The 22,381-nt window shown below is 44.7% G+C and overlaps 1 protein-coding gene across 6 annotated transcripts in view; it reads left to right on the forward strand.

Annotated features, from left to right (window-relative positions):
• Window positions 1-22,381, forward strand: part of CAST (calpastatin) — a 99,960-nt gene that overhangs the window by 65,224 nt on the left and 12,355 nt on the right. For all 6 annotated transcript variants that reach the window (XM_034774085.1, XM_034774087.1, XM_034774086.1 and 3 more), the window contains 9 exons: window positions 2,694-2,741; window positions 4,041-4,145; window positions 4,449-4,550; window positions 6,025-6,126; window positions 11,264-11,347; window positions 12,067-12,114; window positions 12,307-12,399; window positions 13,011-13,112; window positions 14,816-14,917. In XM_034774085.1, coding sequence (XP_034629976.1) covers window positions 2,694-2,741; window positions 4,041-4,145; window positions 4,449-4,550; window positions 6,025-6,126; window positions 11,264-11,347; window positions 12,067-12,114; window positions 12,307-12,399; window positions 13,011-13,112; window positions 14,816-14,917 — 786 coding nt within the window. The remainder of the gene's footprint in view (window positions 1-2,693; window positions 2,742-4,040; window positions 4,146-4,448; window positions 4,551-6,024; window positions 6,127-11,263; window positions 11,348-12,066; window positions 12,115-12,306; window positions 12,400-13,010; window positions 13,113-14,815; window positions 14,918-22,381) is intronic.

The following is a 22,381-nucleotide window of genomic DNA, read 5'->3' on the forward strand; positions in this document are numbered from 1 at the left end:
GCAGCCATATCTTCTTTTCTTTGCTCATTCCTCACAGCAGGGTGTCTGTCTACAGTGTTGGCTCAATCCAGATCTAGTATGAAAACCAAGCCCACAGACCGAGCACGTATGGCTCTTCATTGGGGTATCCGCCTTCTTGGGTATGCACCTGGGGTAGTGGCAAGCTATATTATGATATTGAGAAGATTTTCCACATTTACTACATACAACTCGTATGGCTTTACTTTTATGAACCACATTAATGTGTTTGGCCCATTTACCAAATGTTGGTAATATCTGGGGACATATTGGACAATTAAAACTATCAACGGGATACTCTAAATAAAAAACCCCATCCTTCCACGAACTACTTTCTAATATATTTATATTACTACCAGTACTGTTAAGATCCTTATTACGATCCCTATTAAAATCAGTACTTGATTCCCTAACATATGGATCATCAAATGTACTTAAATACTTAAAATCTGGATTAAAACTGTCCATAGTTAAATCATTAAAAGTGTCCCTTGTAAAAACCATCGGTAAGATAGATAAAATCTCCTCACCATGATCATCACAAACATTCTCCTCTACCTCCTCTCCATGCTCCACTGGGAGGACTTGATTCTCACTCTCATGCTCATGAGACTTCATTATAGTCCACACCATTTTATCCATTGGTCCAGCGACCCTGATCACACCCCTAATATATTTAACACTGTCAGCCGGGGCATCAAAGCCAACAGCGGGGGCGTTATTAACCCGGTCCAGCGCTAATCCGGTATAAAAATATAAATTACTTTTTTCCATAGCTAAAAGATTTACCCTTCTCAGGGGGAAACTTACCCTTTCCAGGGGGAAACTAACCCGTGCCTGGGGGAGACTACCCTTACCAGGGGGAATCTAACCCTTACCAGGGGGAGTCAACCCGTACCTGGGGGAGGCTACCCTTACCAGGGGGGCATCCATATGGCACCATATGGGGCTGCCCAACCCCATCCCACACCCCACTAAATGTGGGAGGTGGGTTCGTCCTCCGCAATCCACCTGGCTATCCAAGCCAGTTACCGACTCTCACCACGAGGAGGTAGCGGTTGGACTTGCAATCCAGAGGCTTTCCTCAAAGAGGGGTCCCAAACAGCATAATGTCGAGCTCTAACGGGCGTGTGAGAAAAGGCTCAGATCTTGGTAGGGGTTGCCTCTATTGACCGGGCTCACGCCCACCCCCACCTCACCGATAACCCATTCTCTCACTACCCTCAGGCAATGTTTCCGTCCAAGCCCGACAGCTGAGAGGGTCCAGAGACGCATGGAGAGCCATTAAGAGAGCTTGAGGGTTCACTTAGAACTCTCCACTGTCCCTCAGAGTAATGTGATGGATGTTGAGGAAAGGAACATGTAGACTTGCAAACAATATTGGCATTTATTTGGAATAGTTTCTCATGAAAGTGCCAGAAGCACCATTTTACAACTGGATGTGTCACTTATATCTATAAATAAATATGTCTGTGGGGCTCATTCATGTAGTATGAAGTCCTGACAAACACAATAGAGAAGTATTATCCACATTTTACCAATGGGCGCACACAGAGAAGGAGACTTGTTCAAAATTATCAATATTGATGCAGTTAACAATGTATACATTTCAACTGTCATCATTAGGTTTCAGTAGTAGCACATTCCATTTTGAATGGAGCAGTTTTTACCTCTCAGAGACTTTGTGTGTCTAATTGCAGACCTGGGAAGCTAACCTAAATAAACTGACATTCAGAAGATTTTCTTCAGAGCCATAAAGACTACAGAGTTAGGACCTAACTTACTATTGAGTTATCTCCTGTTTTAAATTGATATTGAGTTAATCCAACATAAAACTGGAGTAATGCAGTGGTGACTGACCTCAGGGCTAGATTCTCAGCAGTGTTCTGACTCCTTTTTGCCACTCAGGTATTGCAGCGGTATCTGACCAGCTGAGAATTCCCCTGATATGGGGGTTCTTTCAGATGATGCAGAGCCAGTATACCCGGGTTCCTATGTCATCCCTTCCCTGGCCTAGGTGTCTGTGTTTATGGGGCGTAATATGTCAGTGGTGTGGCCAAAATGAGATGTGTTCCTACTTTCCCCACTTGACATACAGTTCCTTGAAGACCATTGCCAGCTGTTGTTTGGTTAGGTCTGCTCTACCTACAGTGGTCCTGTAGCCCGCACGTATGGGCCCTGAGACTCAGGAAGCCATAACAGGCTCCCAGATGTTCTCCTCTCTGCTGCACTGAGTGAAAAGTTGGTGCAGCAGAGAATCTGGGACTAAATGTTTTCTGTAAATGAAAGCTTAAATGCTGTAGTAGGAATGGCCTGCCAGAATAGTATTGAAATATATTCTGGCTCACTTTGTGCCTAGTCACAGTTTCTGTGGCCTCACTTTGTTGGCAGGCCCCATGGAAGGGGGTGAGGAGACCTGCTGCTCCTACCCTGTACCATGAAGATAAAATGCTGTGTCCATGGAATTCTGTATTGTTAGTGCATGTCATCAAATGTGATATGGCACAGATTTTGCTGAATGTGTATTTTCATTTGTTTTCTTTAATTCCTGGGTACGTGTTTAGATACCTTTCCCATTGCAAATAACTTAAACTTGCAATTGTTTAATGGCATGGAAGCCATGTTTTATAATAATAGAAAAAAACTAACAACAATATTTATGTTTTTCCCTGCAGGATAAAGATGGAAAACCATTATTGCCAAAACCTGAAGAAAAGCCTAAGGTTAGAAAAGTAACAGTATTATAGGATTGCCACTAGATATCCTGGTGGTTTCCTGTTGGTTGGTTTTGTTTTCCCTTTTTGTCCTCTATTCTCCTATGTTCCTAGTATAACTACACAGTCTTGGTCCCTATTTATAGATGCACTTGTTTACACACTGTATAAGTGTAACTGATTTTTACTTTCTAGCCATCTGTCTCTGATATTGAAGTTGAATATTATTGTTCTGTAGGTAGATCTTGAGTAATACTGAAATGCTTCGCAGTTCTGGGCAACTACATCTGTATTCCCCCTTTACTGTGGTCCGCCTCCAGCACCCACTCTAGGCTCCACAGAGGTGCCTCAGGTGTCACGTCTCTCTTGGGTGGAGACATACGTCTCTCTCCCTCCTGACCAGGCTGGGTTATTTCCAGGCTGCAGAGTCCCCTGACTATACTGTGATATCCCCAGTTTAAGCAGGCTTCTTTTGCCTTCTCTTCAAAGATGATACACAATGTAATAGCCGGAGGTATAAGTTACCACACAGCTCTTTCTGAGTAAGCACATTTATTCTTAAGATAAAAGAAATGTAGACAAAACATCAAAAAAAATAAAAGAACCTACATGAATGCTAATAAAAGCTGATACCATATTCCTCCCATTGCCTATACGTGATCTGTACTTGAAACGTTATAATAGTATGCTGTCATACTAAATGTTAGGCCTAATCTACACTTAAGTTTTAAGTCAATGTAGGTACGGCATCAGGTGTGTGAAAAATTCATCCCCCCCTGAGCACCATAGCTATGCTGACCTAACTCCCAGTGTAGATGCAGCTAGGGTGACGGAAGAATGATTCTGTGGACCCCGCTACTATCCCTCAGGGAGTTACTGTTTCCACAGCAATGGAAAAATGCCTTCTCTCACCATAAGCCGCACCTATGCTACGGGGTTAGGTTGGCATAGCTACATTGCTGTAGCTATGTCAGTGTAGACCGCACAGAGTAGACATAGCCTAAGTCATTTATGCTATTGCTTTTAAAAGCTTAGAATCCTCTCATGAAATAAGCTATACTTTGCTTTTCGGTAACACTGTAAACTATTTTTAAAATGGAATGTTATTCCAGTAAAAATAATTTTTAATTACAAAACTAGACAAATTCTGGAAAGGATTTTCTCAAGAAATATTCATTAACTATGCCTACGTAGTATATTTTAAAATGTAAAAGGTGCTGACCAAGCAAGTTAATCTAGAATTTTTGTAAAATAAAAACAATTGTATCAGTCACTTTGTACCGCATTTGTGTCCATTTTGTATTGCAGCCTGTAAGTGAATCTGATCTTATTGATGAATTCTCAAAAGACTTTGTCTGTCCTGCGCCACCTGCAGCCCAATCTAAACCATCTAAACCCACCGACACATCTAAAGTAAGTAAGTCTTCTTTGATCTTAAGTAAAAAAAATCATCTTAATATTCAGTGTTCAATTTCACTTTCACTGGACAATTTTAGGATAGAAGAACACTTAAAAAAAAAAAAAAACTACATGGTTCTCTGGTTTCTGTATCCCATAATATTCTCTTCCCAGAAAAATCTCCTCATTTTTATTTTCTCCATGAGCTGTTCTCCGCTGCATTCTGTTGAAAGGTTTATATCTCCATGTTCTTTTTCTGATTTTCATCGCTTAGTGCTTCAGTGCATTAATAAAGTTCGCTGCATTTCTTTCTTTCAGAAACCTGCAGTTACTGCACCTGCAAAGGCTCCTGCAGAGGAAGTTGTCTCCTCTTCTGCAGTTTCTACTGTGCAATCATCAGCTCCATCAACTACTACTTCAGTGAGTAACCTGTAGAGAATCGGAATTGGTGCTAAAGTAAAAGCACAAAGCTGTTTTGTGAAAAGTTAGAGAAGTATGGCTTTGTGGGATACTATTGCAAACTTCTCAGTCAAGCACTTCAGAACAATCTCTTCATGGTTTATCTATATGATATAGATTGAATTTCCGAAGGGACACCTGTGATTTGAACTCTTGTGATGACCCCTGGCATTTTTTCTTGAAAGAGACAATCATTTCGCTATGCTTGAGAGTATGTGCTTCACATGCTTTCCTAAATTCTTTTTAAGATGATGCTGTTTATGAACTTTTTATTGCCAGTAAAGATAAATGTAATAAAACATTTTATGAAAAAAAACAACTGCACTCCTATGTATTTAGGAAGACTATATTACTGGCAGACCTCCCTACCTCTGCAGTCATGGAGTATATAAATCAAAACTTGTGGAAGTATCTAGTTGTTAATCATGTCTACCTGGAGAACACTCTGCCAAAGTCCTAGACAATCTGTGCTTCAGTGACGCACTTTAGGGGGAAAGGCAATTTATAATTAGAGCCATACCAAATTCACAGTCCCTTTTGGTAAATTTTATGTTCATTGGATTTTAAAAATGTTAAATTTCATGGTTTCAGAAATTTAAATTTGAAATTTCATGGTATTGTAACCAAAGGGGTCCCAACTCAAATTGGGGATGGGGGTCGCAAGACTACTGTAGGGGGTTGCAGTATTGACATCCTTACTTGAGTGGTGCTGCCTTCAGAGCTGGGCTCCCAGCCAGCAGCCGTGGAGGTTCCTGCAACTGGGGGAGGTTCCCAGAGGTGGGTCTGACCTGGCCCTGGGAGCAGCCCATGCAGAGGAAGAGGATGTTCCAGCTAGGTTGCGACTAGCAACTAGAGCCCAGCATATGGTAGCAGTCTCCTACTGGGGTGCCTCAGCCCGTCCCCAGCTCTGGAACCAGCGCTTGGACTGTCTGCGTGTGGTGGGATTTGTGAGCACGGTGCCCCCCAACCATGGTGCCTTGGGCGGTCACCCACCTGTAAGGCCAGCCCAAAAGTGACCTCCTCCCCCCCATACTATGCCATCCTTGCTTTTGCGCTGCTGCTGGCGGTGGTGCTGCCATCAGAGCTGGGTACCTGGCCAGAAGCTGCTGCTCTCCGGCTGCCCAGCTCTGAAGGCAGCACAGAAGTAAGAGCGGCAATCCCGTGACCCTCCTATAATAGCCAGTTATCACAGGGAGACCAGATTTCACGGTCCATGATGCATTTTTCATGGCCATGAATTTGGTAGGGCCCTATCTATAATTTTTGAGTTTATTAATATGGATAGTTGTATCTTCTCGAGTTTTTCATATATGTTGGTTGCAAAGTAAAATTGTGTTTATAATCTGTGGTTAGAAATTCTGAATACGTATCTTCAGAAACAGCTTAATGTCAATACAACTGCAGTTGTGTCTAATAACATCTAATGCTTTTGTAGGCTGGACGTGTGTCAGATGAGGCAGTGGAAGCCTTGTGTGGTAGTCTAGGAAAGAGAGAGCCTGACCCAGAAGAAAACAAATCTGCTGTGGATAAAGTGAAGGTATTAAAATAGCCAGGCCTTCAAAAAACACTTTGTAAAAGTAGTTATCCTGAGTTATATTGTATTAGACCAGGGGTCGGGAACATTCGGCACGCAGCTCGCCAGGGTAAGCACCCTAGTGGGCCGGGCCAGTTTATTTACCTGCTGACGCGGCAGGTTCGGCCGATCACGGCCCCCGCTGGCTGCGGTTCGTCGTCCCGGGCCAATGGGGACGTTGGGAAGCCGCGGCCAGCACATCCCTCGCCCGTGCAGGCATGGAGATCAAAGTTGGTTACCTAAGAAATAAAACTAAATTTGCACTCTTAATTCTAATTTAAAAACACTAAGCAAGATTTGAATCCATCTCCCATCCTAGATGACACAAGCAGCTTACAGTTCCTCAATACACAGACTGGTCCCAGGCTGAAAGAGGGTCCAATCTCTCTAGTTCAAAGTCAGTGTCTTCCAGATGATCTTTCAGGTGTTGAGATGTGGGGGGAAAGAGGCCAAATTATGATGTCTTTACCTTAGATCTTAGTCCATTCTGTGCTTTGCTGCACATTGGGCTATCCACATTTGCCATCCTTGCCTGTCAACTGCCCTTTTCTCCTAATCTTCTCATTTCATGTTGAGGTGCTTGATGTTATTCAGAACTGTTCGTTTCCATGTTATTCGCGGTCTTCCTCTCTTTCTTTCTTTCTTTCTTTCTTGCATTTTCTGGCTTCCATTCAAGGGCGGTATTTGGTAAGCATTCTTTTTCCATTCTCAGCACATGTCCCAGCCACCGATGTCTTCTTTTGTAGATTATTTGTGAGAGGGTGCCTTGTCCAGTCATTTTTCTGACTTCTTCATTCATCTTCCTATCTCTATATGTTATTCCCAACATTCTTCTCAGACATTAGTGATGAAATGCATCCAGCTTTTGCGTCTCTTTCTTGGTAAGTTGCCATGTCCCACTGCTGTATGTTGTAATGGCGATAACAATTGCTTTGTACACATTCAGTTTTGTCTTGAGGGAGATGTTTTTGAGTTGCCAGATGTTTTTGAATCTTCCAAATGCAGCGTTTGCCCTCCCGATTCTTCTTCTTCTTTCCTCGGAACTAGTACCATCTTGGGTGACGGTACTTCCAAGATACGTAAAATTGTCTGCCTTCTCCAGTTTCTCATCTTCAGTTTTGATTTCTGTCCCTATATTCCCCATTAACATGATTTTACATTTATTTGCATTGTGTATCAAACCCATCTTCTCCATTACTTCTTTTACTTGGTTTATGCATTTTTGTAGTCTGTTGGCATCTTCATTGATAAGAGCGACGTCGTCAGCAAAGTCTAGATCAAATAGCCTTGAATTGTTCCATTTTAGGCCATATGTATCACTATTGCATTGTTTTAATTCATAGTCGATGACTAGCATAAACAAAAAAGGAGACAGGACGCACCCCTGCCTTATACCTGTCTTGATGCTGAATGGCTTGCTGAATCCATTTTCCATTTTAACGCACCATTTTGAGTTGGTATAGAATGCCTTCATAATGTTAATTTTGTTGGAATTCCATATTGTTCCACAATTTTCCCCATTTTTTTCTCTGTTTACACTATTGAATTCCTTTTGAAAGTCCACAAAATTGATGGCAAGATTCTCTTGGAATTCCATTGTGTTCTAAATAATCCACCTCAGGGTGAAACTAGTGTCTATGCACGATCTCCCTTGTCTAAATCCAGATTGATGTTCACGTAGGGTGGTATCCATCTTTCCTTTCATCCTGTTCAGGAGGACTGCTGCTAATACTTCACCTTTGACAGCTAGAAGTGTTACTCCCCTCCAATTTGAACAATTGTTTAGATCACCTTTCTTTGGTAACTTTATTATGATAGCGAGGGTCCGTTCTTCCAGCACTTTCTCCTCCGTCCATATTTTGTTGCACAGGGAACAGATGACTGATTCCACGTCTTCGCCTCCATTTTTGAGCATCTCTGGATGAATGCCATCCAAACCCAGGTGCCTTGTTGTTTTTCAGCTTCTGCAATGCTTTTTTTACTACTTAGCTTTTTACCTCAGATACATCTATATCTAGGTCTAATGGTTTATCATTGTTAAATTCCAATCTTGTAATTGGTTCTGGTTGGTTTAGCACTTCTTTGAAGTGTTCCACGCATCTATTTTCTTGTTCCTCCTGTGTTTTCAAAATTTCTCCTTGTTTCCCTTTCACTGGGACACTTCTGAATTTTGATCCATATTGTGTTAACTGTTTCAGGATCATGTAGACTGTTCTTGTATCATTTCTTTCCCCTGCTTCTTCAGTTTCACTAGCCTTACTTTCTATCCAGTTTTGCTTATCTTTTTTGCATTGTTTCTTTACTGCTTTGTCAAGGTTCCTGTACAGTAACTCCCCACTTAATGTCCTCTCACTTAACGTTGTTTTGATGTTATGTCCCTGCTCGATTACAGAACATGCTCCATTTAAAGTTGTGCAGTGCTTTGCTATAATGTCATTTGGCTGCCTGTTTTGTCCATAGCTGGCAGCCCCCTATCAGCTCTCCTATGCCCCCCCCCCCCCGCTAGCGCCTCCGGCCCACCAGCAGACCCCATGGATCAGCGTCTTCCCCTTCCTCCCCTCACCTCCATTGCAATCAGCTGGCTTGCAGTGTTCAGGAGGGAGGGAGGAGGAGCAAGGACTCAGCGCAGGCTCCCCCTCTCTCCCCTGCCTCCCGAATGCCGCAAACCAGCTGATTGCCGCGGGCAGGGGGAAGGGGAGGGACGGGGGGAGGAACGAGGATGCGGCGCGCAGAGTAAAGGGGGAGGAGAGGGGGAAGAAGAGGTGGATTAAGGGTACGGGCTTGGGGGAAGGGGTGGCGTGAACCTCCCCCCCCCCCGCCCCTGCTGTTTGCAGAGTAGGGGAAGCTGCCGCTGCGCAATGTGCTTCTCCTAGCCTGCAGCACCTTCAGCCTTCTTGCCTGCCTCATTGTCTCCAGTGCCAGTGGGCTGTGCCTGTGTGGGGTAAGGCGGGGCCATCTCCCAACTATAGTACTGTACTGTATGGCAAAAAAAAATTTCTCTGGAACCTAACTCCCCTCCATTTACATTCATTCTTATGGGGAAATTGGATTCGCTTAACATCGTTTCACTTAAAATTGCATTTTTCAGGAGCATAACTACAACATTAAGTGAGGGGTTATTGTAGGTTTGCTTTGTTTCTTCAGTCCCATGTTGTAGTACTAGAGCCTTTTGTTTTCTTCTTTTGTCTGTAATTTTCAATGTTTCTTCTGAGATCCACTGTTTTTTATTGCTTCCTCTCTTTCTACCAATTATCTTTTCAGCTGCTTCTAGCATAGCTGTTTTGAAAAGATCCCAGTATTTTTCCACTTCGTTTTTTTCAAGATCTTTAAGGGCCTCAAACTCTATCTTTTTTACCTCTATCTGGTATTCTTTTCGTACCTTGTAGTTTCTGTGTATTGAATATAATCGGAGTCTGTGTTCTTTTTAAGCGCTTTAAACTTCAATTTGATGTTTGCTTTCAGCAAATAGTGATCACTCCCTGTATCCGCTCCTCTGAATACGCTTGTGTCTAACACTGATGTTCGCCATCTCTGACTAACACAGATATAGTCGATCTCATTTTGTGGACAGCCATTTGGTGAAATCCGTGTCTTTTTGTGTACGTTTTTATATCGGAAGAAAGAATTGCAGATGCTCAACTTGAATTTTGTGCCGAAAACAATAAGTCTTGTGCCATTGTCTGTCGTTGTTCCAGTTGTATGTGTGCTGATTGTTTCCCAACCTCTTCTTTCATTTCCGATCTGGGAATTAAAATATCCCATAACCATGACAAGATCATGGTTTGGTATTTCTTTCATTATGATGATGTCACTGCTCCTATTTTTTATATTTTCTTCCAGCTGCTCGAAAGATCCTTGCTGTGATGTGGGTTAGTCCGTCCCCATGGCGTACTTGCCTTCTCTGAGGAGTCCCTGGGAGAGTGGATTCTTGTTGATTGGCCATCAACACCTATCTGATCTCCTTTGTGGCAACTGAAAGGCCTGCTATGGGCATTTCCCAACCTCAGAACATATTTCAGTAGCACATATAGCAGTCCTTCATAACTTCACATACAATGATAGTGCATATAATTCAACATGATATTAATATTCAACAGATCAAGACTTTTAAAATGATACCTCACAAGGCATACTTGTACAAAACATATCATAGTCATATCACAATATGAATATGCAGATTCCAGGGTGCTACTTGGGGGTAGAGTTTCACAAAATTATTAGCATAAATTAGTGCAGAGTGATTTATAAGTGATTTTTTTCAAAATTCATTTTAGGCATGCATATATACCTTAAGAATGAAATATTTGGTAACACAGTATCCTTTCTACATTCACACAGCAACAAAAAAATCAATTAGTCCCTTAAAAGGAACCAAATTTTAGATTTTGTGCTGGTTTATTATTTAAGTAAATTTCCTCCTTCTTTTGAACATAAAGACAAAGCTACATTTGTTTGTAAAGGTGTTCTATGATTGAAACAACAGGGTTCAATATATTACTAGAAGGATCTTTCACTCTGTTGGACATCTTCACAATTTTTCTGTCAACCGTAAAAATCTGTAAAACCTTATGACCTCTGGGTCAGGTATTACTTAAAGCAGCCAAAGATAGCTGGTGGAGAATTACCCCGACTCATGGGAACTCTCAGCCAGCAGAAAGCTGCTGTCTTCTGCCCCAGCTACCTTCCCTGCTTCCCTAGGCCTAATCCTGCCCCTGTGTAGCCTTACCTTGCAGTCCTGAATCAGAGCTGTCAGCATGTTTCATACAGAGAACAGAATCAAGGCCCATGGGTGTTTTTATTGTTGTTGGTTTATACTTACTCTCATGTTTACTTTTTATCGGTTTTATACCAAATATAATGCTATTAAAATTAAATGAATTACTCCTCATTTTATATTGAAATAAGTGAGTGGAGAATCAGACTTAAGACTCATCAGAAGAAAGCATGAGATTTTTGCCTGATAATTAAACTGCATTTGCAAGGGAACATCTGCCTACAATGATGCTGTACTGGAAGAGAGTCAAAAACTTGCTCACATGCAGTATGTAAGGCCTCGTGACATTTCTGTTGAGAAATGTTCCACTTTTGTTTTCCCCCTTAGGAGAAAGCCAAACAAGAAGAACGAGAAAAACTGGGTGAAGATGAAGAAACTATCCCTCCTGAATACAGGTTAATAGAAGTAAAGGTAATTCCTTTTAATATGTTCCTGTATTCTTTGCACCCCTTTCCTCGTTCTTGAATGTTGCTTCAGGCACTACAGTAATATATAATGATTGGCTTCATTGTAATTTGTGGTTCATCAGCATATCTGAATACTAGGAAACTTTTATTTAGATATCTAAATACAGGTAAAGGTGGTTTAGCTTTATGCACCCAAATGTGAATAACTCTGGCTGAGAGGGGTGAATTGGATTATTTACTATTTGTGCTTCACAAGAATAATTATTAAGTTCCAATCAGTTATGTCGCTGTAACCCAGTGAATTTTTGCAAATGTCACCAAGGGCATAATCTGATGACAGTAGAGTTGCACAGGCATAACTGAGGCCTGCAAAACCCTTTGTTGCTGATATGTTAGGAAATTACCCTTCTTGACCCTAAGTTCTGGAGTGATTATGGAGGGCTGGCTACAAGTTAGGCTTTCATTTGCAAACTGAACATATTTGATATGGCAATGGAGAGACAGTGAGCATGGAAGTTCACAATGACATTTTTGGAGTCTCTCTTTCAGAGTAGAACTATATTTTAAATTCAGTCAAAAACCTGACCAATGGCTGTATTTAAAAAAAAGAGGGGGGGGGGAGGCAGTGTAATAACATTTTGTATATTTTTAACCACTGTTACCAAAAGACTTGTGTTTTGTGGTCATAGAGAACTACTTTGTTAAACAGTGTTTTCTCTGTAGGATAAAGATGGAAAACCACTCTTGCCAAAATCTAAAGAAAAACCCCAGGTCAGTGAGTAAATATTCAGAAAATCTTTCACTTTTCCATTTGTTATTCATTAAACAGAGAAGGAAAAGATTTCCTATTCTCTAAGCTTTTAGCTGTATTCTGACTCTCTAAATTATTCAGGTATAATGAGGGCAATCAACAGAATTAAAACAAAGGATAAAAAAGCTGGTGTCATTTCTTTTAAATTGTAGCCCATGAATGAAAGTGATCTCTTGGATGCTTTGTCAGAGGGATTTGACAGTTCCCCAGCAACATTACCGTCTGCACCACTAGCTACACCTAACGTAAGATCTCTGAATTTACTTGATCTGTATTATTCTGTTTTATATTTAAGTTGTTTAAATAACTTGTATTTTCCATGATTTTTATAGTAAACGTAGAAGGAAAAAAAATAGGCCCAGGCTTTCTTAAATGATGAGAAAAATTGGGTGTATTTTATTGTTGTGTCTAATTTAACAGATGATAGTGTTGGTAACACACAATTATTGAGACTTTTCAAAGCAATCTAGGGGATTTAGACATGTGAGGTGAAATCCTAGACCCATTGTAATCACTATGATTGTTCCCATTGACTTCAGTGAAGTCCGGATTTCACCCACTAATTTTAATGGAGAGTATGTGTTTAACTCTATTAGGCTGAGTTGAACAAGTTACTTTTGAGGTATGGAATGTAGAAAACATAAGTTTAAATGACTTCTTGAGAACTGTTATGCCCTTTAATGGGGATGGGGAGGGGAGTAAATTAGGCTGAAATAGATACAGTATGTTAGAAGAATCAAGTCCCAGATGAGCACTGTACGGATGAAAATAAAACAGTTGTGCATCCCAGAAACTTGGGATTTCCTATGTATGTTTATAGTATTATATACACTGGTAACAACATTTTTTATTTTAGAAATCCACAGCTGTTAAATCTTCTCCAGCTGCCTCTGAAGAAGTTGTCTCCTCCACTACAGCTTCTGCAGTGCACTCAGCTGCTCCTCCAGCTGCTACCTCAGTAAGCAGCATTCATTGTTGTTGATGGGGATGGTCATACTAAAACCTGTTAGAGGAAGGAAACAGGAGATCTTTTTAGAGTAGTTCTTAAAGGTGGAGCCTGTTGTAAAATTGAATCTTTTACTATTGAAACTGGCTATTAAGAAGATAGATTTTTCTCCGGAAAAGAATTCTAGGCTTCTGCATTTTGTGTACAGTTTTGCACTATGGCCCAAATTTTGGCTTATGTTACATATATGCACATTCCAGAAACCCCCCTGGCTAGCACCAGGAATGAAGGCTGTAGGGTTGTCCATCCCTTTTCTGGTTCCTTCAGAAACATGGAAGGCATAACTAGATGTGACCTAGGAGTCATGGGCTGTGATTGTGTATGTAGACATGTTAATGCAAGACTCAGCAATAGTCTGTATGAATAGCCCCCTTTCAGCTCTGAGTTGGAATAGATTTTATAATTGATCTGTGAGAGGGACTGGTCTTGGCCAGAATAGGAGCATACATTCACCTTATTTTTTTGCAGTGTGTATGTGCACAATTTTGAGGCTTGTTACGCTTTTTTTCCTTCTTATGTCTGCCAGAATTTAACCCTATGTTTGGTCAGCTAAATAAAAATACAAGCTAGATCCCCATGGTGTACCCTTGCAGGACCATGTGGTTCTGTGATTTTTGTGAGGCCTCTGCAGGCGGTGTTGAGGCAGAAAATGCAAGTAAAAGTAGAATACTATAGTGTCATGGTGACAAATCACTTCTACAGGAACAGCAGGAAAAGTAAGGGTTAATGGGGAAGAGTGCTGCTTTCCCTCCTGCTAAAAGCAGAGGCGGGCTCTCCTTGGCTAGGGTAAGCAGTGCTCTTACATATCCCCAACTCCTTCCTTGGCTGGTTCAGTGAAAGCTCCCACTTCTGTTTGTCTATTTTAACCACTATATTGGAGAAACTCCTGTGGCTCACATTTTGTTAAGAAAAGAAACTTAACTGGAGAAGCTAAAGTTTTCAGTAGGTAAAACCTACGTGTATAAGCAAAGGACAGCACTTTCTGGAAGGAAAAAACCTTTCAAATGCTAATGGAAACATTAAACAGAAAGGGAATTTTAACTTATGCAGCTGGCACTTGTTTAGTAACTACCTGTACACTGCAGTAAAAAACCTGCTGCACCGAGTCTCAGGCTCAGGCTGTGGGGCTAAAATTGTAGTGCAGTGTAGATATTCAGGTTGCAAGGAGAGGGGAGGGAGGGAGGGTTTCAGAGCTCAGGCTGGAGCCCAACCTCAAACGTTTACACTGCATTTTTCAGCCCAAGCCCCACGAGCCCAAGTCAGCCGACCCAGGCCAGCCACATTTGTGCTGCAGGTTTTTTATTACTGTGTAGTTGTACCGTTGGCAGAATGAGGTAGCATGTGTTTGTTAAGATGATCCATTTTAAAACTGTTTCTAGTGTAGATGTTTTCCTAAATTAGAATTAGTTTGCTTGTAGCAGCAGAATGCCAAATAAATCTCTACTCCACTTGCCTACTCCAAGTAATCTTTTTCCTTTATTCTGAACATCCAATAATTTTCTAACTGTTGTCACTACATTGCAATTAATTTTATTTATGGTATTTCAAAGGCAGAGTAGACTTTGTGTTGGATGAAGTTAGTGTTTATTATACCTTGTTTTAAATGAAGATTTTTTGTGACATATGTTTTCTTGAATACATTTACATTTTGCTAGGGTGGGAAAGAGCAAGACAATGCCCTAGACCTCCTGGCTGGTTCACTGGGCCAAAGAGAACCTGATCCTGATGAAAACAAACCAGTTGTGGATAAAGTAAAGGTATTAAAATATTCTCAACTTGTACCACCAAAAAGAAATGGAACGTCTGCCTTGTCTATTTTTAATTTATTTATTTTACATAGAAGAGAATATGGTGCATCATTTTCAAGTACAAGAATAATTTTAGTGAAGATAAAGTATGCATGTATGCTATTCTTCATTTATGCATGTTTTATTCAAGAAGTTACATGCTTAATTAACCAATTCATTTCATATTGTAAATCTAAAAGATTTAAACACCAGGGTAGTCATGTTCAGATTCTTTTTTTAAGTTTTGTGACGAATCCATAATTGCTTGATGCCATCCCAGACAATTGAAAACAATTAGGAGCTGAAGTATGTTGTAGAAGAAAATCAAAAGTATTTAATCCAGGCCCTATGCAATTATTTCTGTGATTAAATTTCAGATTCTTCTCTAATCTTCATTTCTAAAGTGACTTTGATCTCCTGTTGTTAAATTGAGTTTTATCACATAGCAGAGTAAACTAATAGACTGTTAATGATATTCTTGAAATGAAAAATTCATGTTCTACTGGGGTTTCTTTTCAGATGTGTGTGCTCAAGCCTACCCCCACATACACTTGTCGAGACTTTACCTTGTACCAACTCCTTAGGTATAGAGTGTTATATTCTTCAATGCTCTTCCTGCCATTTTTTTGGTTGGCTAAAGGTTATTAGTAGAAAATAATGCAAAACTCTGCTCCCAACTGCAGGGATTAAAGGCCCAATCCTGAACCACTGAAGTCAATGAGAGATTTGCCATTGTCTTCACTGGGGAAGGAGTAGGCCCATGGCACAGTTTTTTTTATTTTCTGTGTACAACGTTTATAATCTTTAGCAGCCTAAGAAGTTGCCAAACTGGCTTTGTCCATATGTTTGCACACTCTACAGCAGGGGGGCGCAGAGGAACACTCAGGTGGGTGAGTGGTGACATCAGATGGCTCGGGGTTCAGCTCAGCAGGATTCAGGGAGGGAGTGCCACTTCCACCCCCTAACTCACCTCTTTTTGTCTGGGTTGGGGTGGCGCAACTCAAAGTGGGGGCTCAGCTCAAAAAGTTTGAAAACTGCTGCTCTGCAGCTATCAGCCCACACAGCCAGATTTTTCAGGATGTTTCAGTTCCTGATATTTTTGGCCAAATAGGTTGTATGACAACCAGTTCCTCTCTGGTATCTTCAGTTCTGTTATCTACCTCCTGTAGCTTTTAATTCCGAATGTTAACAAGGAGCCCTGGTTTAAATCCTTAGCTTTTCCTCTTAGCAGCTCAAAACAATAAATGTTTTTGACACATTAAATAAGCCCAAATTATACACTCACTGGAAAGCCATTGACACCAGTAAGATTGTACAGGTTAAAAATAAGTGCAGAATTTGGTCCCTAATTTTTAAATCATTTTTTAAAGTAAGTACTGTATGCAGTGATATTAAATATCCTGCAATAAATTGCCCCAAAGAGTGTCCAACAAATTAAGAATTGATGTAATAGATTAATTATATTGTTAATGTTGGTAAGTGACAGCATGAGCCATGGGCTGGAGAGAGTTTGCATGTGTTAATCATCAAGTCCAAAACTTGGTATCTCTGCATCACAGTACAGTACACGTATGTTAACTGCTATATCTTTTTTTAACACAGAAAATGTTTATAACAAATTAGGATGCTTTGTTTTCCAGTAAAAAAGAGAATTCTCTAAATTCTTCTTCAAGTGCTTGCTCATGTCCATTCAACTTAGGTGTGTGTGCTCGCCACGTGCACCGATGCCAGAAGCTTTTTCCCTCAGCAGTATCCGTAGGGGATCAGCTCTGGCGCCCCCTGGAGTGGTGCACACATGCTGCAGTATATAGGGCACCGCCAGTTCCCCCCCACCCTCAGTTCCTTCTTGCTGCCAGTGACAGTGCTGGAACTGTTGCTGCTTCAGCTAGTGCTGTTGCTGCTCATTTGTACGAACTAGTTATCTCTTGTATTATAGTGTATATAGCTTTCTGTTAATGTTTATAAATCCCTTAGCTATCGTTAGAGATTTCATAGCTCCCGAACGGGACTTTGCTTCGGGACGGGGCATGCCCCGGTCCCCAGGCTTTAAGCCCTGTGGTTGCTGCAAGAGGCCCATGCCCATTAGTGATCCACACAGCAGTTGTCTGTGTTGCATGAGTGAAGGGCACTTCTCTTACTGAGAAGTGCAAAAGTTGCAAGTCCTTCAAGCCAAGGACTAAGAAGGAGTGTGATATTCATTTAAGAGCTCTCCTTATGGAGTCGGCCCTCACCCCAGTCCTAGAGCAACACTCTAACTCAGCGCTGAGTACTGTGACCTTGGTACACAGCGCCCCACTGGGACCGTCCACTGGCTGGCACTGGTCCCCATCCGTGGCTCTGACCAAGAAGCCCAAAAGGCGGGGCGAGGCTGGTCTCCAACCTCCCACAAGGGAAAGGATAAGACTGGGTGTGGGGAAGATCCCTCTTCACCCACGTCCCTCCACCCACGTCAGGATCTCGGGCCCATGCTCCAGTGGAGTGATGTAGACCAACCCGCTCCCCTCCAGCCACCCCGGATAGCGGAGGGGCCTCCATCAGCTCTGGGTGCCGTCCACGCTGGAGGCCCTGCAGGCCGCGCAGGGGATCATGTCCGGCCCCCCCCCCCCCCCCCCGCCACCTCCACCGGCTCCTGCAGTTCCCTGGTCACGGGATAAACCTGCGTTCGGACTGATTCGGTTCCCACCTCAGCGGCACCGTTCCCCGTTGCAGGGGACGTCCCGCCAGCACTCGCCCTCCCATAGCTGCCACACATCTGACGTGATAGGCAGATGCAACGCAGCCCCATTCGGTCCCTGGACCTTGGGCAGAGAGGCTCTAGACGCAGCTCGACGGCCACCGGGCACAGACCTTTGGAGGCATGCACCCCCGGCAAGAGTACTGGTCCTGGTACCTGGTATCTCCAAGACCGTGGTACCACTCCAGGGACCCGTTGAGGGATCGATGATACCATTCCTAGGATCATCGCCAATCCCCTAGGAGGACATCACCGCTTGCGGGCACTTCCCGGCACCAGGCCCATTCTGACTCCCAGTCCTCATCCTGGTACCACTCATCAAGCGCAAGACGTAGATCACCAGCTCCAAGCTGTCGTGGATCCGTTGAGCGCCACGGGTCCTTAAGACCCCATTCTAGATTGGACTCCAGGCGGAGTGACCGGCACCCGTCGGGACAGAGCCACCATTTCACACCGTCCCAGTCACCTAGGAGCAACCGCTCAGGATCCAGCTCTGGTTTGGAGCAAGGTTCCCTGACAGCAGGACAAGCTCCGCTACCGGCTATCCTGTCGGAACCGAAACTGGCCCCATGGCTTCAGGCACAGTGGCCAGTGCCGTGGTACCCATGGATCCCGTGGGGTTTCACCCAGCCCTCCCAGGCTGCCTGGAGAGTCGGAGAGACCACCTGCTTCTCTCTCTCACCCTCCTCCGGTGCGCAGAGCCTCGAGTGCGAGGACCCCACAGGTCAAAGAGGGAACAGGGGAACAAGCTACTGGACCACCAATGGTTGTGGAGGACCCTACAGCACCAGCATCATCTTTGTCGTCGCCAGATGAGTCATTAACGGGGTCCCCTCTCCCCGGTTCCTCTGGAGGTTGCTAAAGCACACCAGGAGCTACTGAAGAGGGTTGCTGCCAACCTTGGTCTTTAGGCGAAGGAGCTAGAGGAGCCTTTGGACTCTTTTCAATGTCCTCTGCTCCACAGCACCAGCCAGGGTGGCGCTGCCCCTTCATCATGGGGTCTCTAAGATCACTAATGCCCTGTGGCAAACTCCCTACTCCCTGCCACCCATCTCCAAGAGGGCTGAGCGCAAGTACTTCGTGCCATCCAAAGGCCATGACTACCTGTACACCCACCCTGCTCCCAACTCCCTAGTGGTAAAAGTGGTTAACCACAGGGAGCGACAAAGTCAACCTGGGGCTATCCCTAAAAACAATTACTCCAAGAGACTAGACTTGTTTGGGCGTGGGGTTTATTCGTCCTCTAGTCTCCAGTTGAGGGTGGCCAACCATCAGGCCCTCTTGGGACGCTATGATTTTAACATGTGGCAAGCCATGGCCAAGTTTGAGGGCTCTCTTCCTGAGGCTTCTAAGAAGGAGTTCTGGGCTATTATGGAGGAGGGCACATCTGTGGCCAGGACGACACTCCAGGCGGCGGATGTGGTGGACACTGCCTCCCAAACCATAGCCTCAGCCATCGCCACGCACCAGACATCCTGGTTGCTCCTCTTTGCCTTGTCCATGGAGGCTCAGCAGTCAATGCTAGACCTTCCCTTTGATGTGCAAGCCCTATTTGTGGAACAGACGGACAATAAGCTTTATGGCCTACAGGACTCCCACACGACCCTTAAAACGCTGGGCCTGTATGTTCCTGGCCCTGCCCGCAAGCGGTTTAAGCCGCAGCAGGCTCAGGGTCAGGGGAGCCACCCTCGCCAGGAGCCTCCCCATAAGAAATCCAGAGGCTACAAGCGACGTCCTAGCCAACAGCCTTCGCAAGCCTCTCAGTCGAGCTCGACCCACAATAAGCAGACAGGCAAGCGCTCGTTTTGAGGGTAAGCCCGAGGGTGACCTACCGGACTGTTCCCAGGATCCTTCCTCCTCTATTTTTGCCAACCGCCTTTCTCCTTTCCTCCCTGCATGGGCATCTAGAACATCAGACCTATGGGTCCTCAATATGGTGGCCCGGGGTTACACCCTTCAGTTACACCCTCCTTACCACCCAACCTTCCTGTCCCTCTTCAGGGATCCCTCTCACGAGAGTCTCCTCGCACAGGTGGTAGAGGGGTTACTGCAGCTAGGTGCGGTGGAGGTTGTTCCTTCAGAGCACAGGAACAAGGGGTTCTATTCCTGCTACTTTTTAATCCCAAAGGCCAAGGGCGGTGTGTGACCTATCCTGGACCTGCGAGACTTGAACTGCTTCCTAGCGAAGCTGAAGTTCTGCATGGTCTATTTGGCCTCCATCATCCCCTCCCTGGATCCGGGAGACTTGTATGCCGCCCTCTATCTGAAAGATGTGTACTTTCACATTGCCATCTTCTAGGACACAGATGCTTTCTCCAGTTTATGGTAGGTCCCAACCACTATCAGTTTGCGGTCCTCCTGTTTGGCCTAGTGACTGCACCGCAAGTATTTACCAAGTGCATGTCAGTGGTGGCTGCCTACCTCAGACATCGGGGTATCCAGATCTACCCATACCTCGACGTCTGGCTAGTCAAGGGCAGCTCCAGGTCCAAAGGCATGTCACGATGCTGTTAGTCATCTGCTGTCACCTTGGCCTGTTGGTGAACAACAAAAAATCCATGTTACCTCTGGTACAGAGGATAGAGTTCATTGGAGCGGTGCTCGACTCGACCTGCACCAGGGCGTTCCTGCCGCTGGAGAGATTCAGGGCACTGACGGACCTCATCGCGGAAGTCTCCACGTTTCCCCTGACCCATGGCTAGGGTTTCCCTGCACCTATAGGTCACATGGCAACATGTACATATGTGGTGCACCATGCCAGACTCCAGATGCGACCCCTGCAGCTATGGCTGGTGACGGTCTATTCCCAGTCCAGGGACCACCTGGAAAAGGTCGTTACCATCCCAGGGAAAATACAGTACTTACCTCGCTGCAATGGTGGACTGACCCCAGGAAAGTCCTGGAAGAAGTTCCCTTCATCAGCACTCCTCACTCAGTCGAGTTGGTTTTGGACGCCTCGGACCTCGGCTGGGGAAGGGCGCACCTCGGCACCCTCCAGATCCAAGATACGTGGTCCCCAGAGGAGTTGACACTAAAGATAAACGTCAAAGAGCTCAGGGCAGTGCACAGAGCATGCACAGTCTTCCTTCCTTACCTGTCAGGCAGAGTGGTCAGAGTCCTGACGGACAACACAGCCTCAATGTTCTACATCAGCAGACAAGCGGGAGCGCGATCCTCAGCCCTTTGCCAAGAGGCACTCCATCTCTGAGACTTCTGCCTCGACCACGGAATCCATCTAGAAGCATCGCCTTCTGGGTTCCAAGAACATCCTAATGAGGTGATCTGCTAGCAACTTCTCCTCTTATCACAAGTGGGGTTCCACCCGGAGGTAGCCAGCACGATCTTCCAGAGGTGAGGAACTCCCCCAGCAAATTTGTTCGCCACCAGGCAGAACAGAAGGTACCACAGGTTTTGCTCCAGATGGGGTCTGGGCAAGGGCTTCCTCTTAGATGCCTTCCTCCTGCCATGGGCAGAAAACCTGATGTATGCGTTCCCTCCGATTCTGCTCATCAGCAAGGTCCTAGCAAAAGTCAAGATTGCCCCAGCGTGGCCTCGCCAGCACTGGTTCGGGACACTATCAAGCTTTTCAGCGATCCTTCCCTGGTCTCTGCTGAATCAACCAGATCTGCTGTCACAAGATCACGGTCGACTCTTGCACCCCGACCTCGTGTCCCTCCACCTCATGGTGTGGCTGAACACTGAGGAATGGGCCTGTTCGGAGGGGGTCCAGAAGGTCCTCCTCGAGAGTAGAAAGCCCTCAACTAGGCAGACCTACCTGGCAAAGTGGATGAGGTTCTCCCACTGGGTGGCCAAACGGGGCAGCTCCCCTATGCATTCTTCAGTGCAGTCGATCTTAGACTACCTGCTTCATTTAAGAAGCTAGGGCCTAGAGCACTCCTCTATCAGGATGCATCTAGTGGCCATTTCAGCCTTTCATCTGCCAATCCAGGGACAGACTGTGTTCTCCCATGACAGGATGGTCAGGTTCCTTAGAGGCCTCGAGAGGCTTTTTCCTCAGGTCCGGTCCCCGGCCCCTCAGTGGGATCGCAACTTGGTTCTGTCCAGGCTCATGGGCCTGCCCTTTGAGCCTTTGGCTTTGGGCTCCCTGTCTTACCTATCGAGGAAGGTAGCTTTCCTGGTGGCGGTGATGTCGGCGAGGCGAGTCTCCGAGCTGTGAGCCCTGACCTCAGAACTGCTGTACATGGTCTTCTATAAGGACAAGGTCCAGCTCCGGCCCCACCTGGCTTTCTTTCCCAAGGTGGTATCCGCTTTCCAGGACATCTTTCTTCCAGTCTTCTTCCCTAAGCCCCAGGAGACTAGTGCCTTCACACTTTCGACGTAAGAAGGGCTCTGGCTTTCTACCTAAATTGGACAAAACCTTTCCGTAAGTCGACTCAGCTTTTCTACAGCTGATAGGATGAAGGGCCTCCCAGTGTCCTTGCAGAGGATTTCTAACTGGATCACTTCTTGCATTCGGACCTACTATGAGTTAGTGGGAGTCCTTCCACTGCGGATCGTCAGAGCCCACTCAACCAGTGCACGGGCATCTTTGGTGGCCTTCCTGGCACACTTCCCGATCCAGGACATCTCTCGAGCCGTGACATGGTCCTCGGTGCACACGTTCACAGCCCACTACACCATCACCCAGCAGGCCAGGGACAATGCTGGGTTCGGCAGAGCTGTGTTGCAATCTACACATC

This window comes from Trachemys scripta, chromosome 6 (genome assembly GCF_013100865.1).
Source record: "Trachemys scripta elegans isolate TJP31775 chromosome 6, CAS_Tse_1.0, whole genome shotgun sequence".
Classification (NCBI taxonomy): domain Eukaryota; kingdom Metazoa; phylum Chordata; order Testudines; family Emydidae; genus Trachemys; species Trachemys scripta.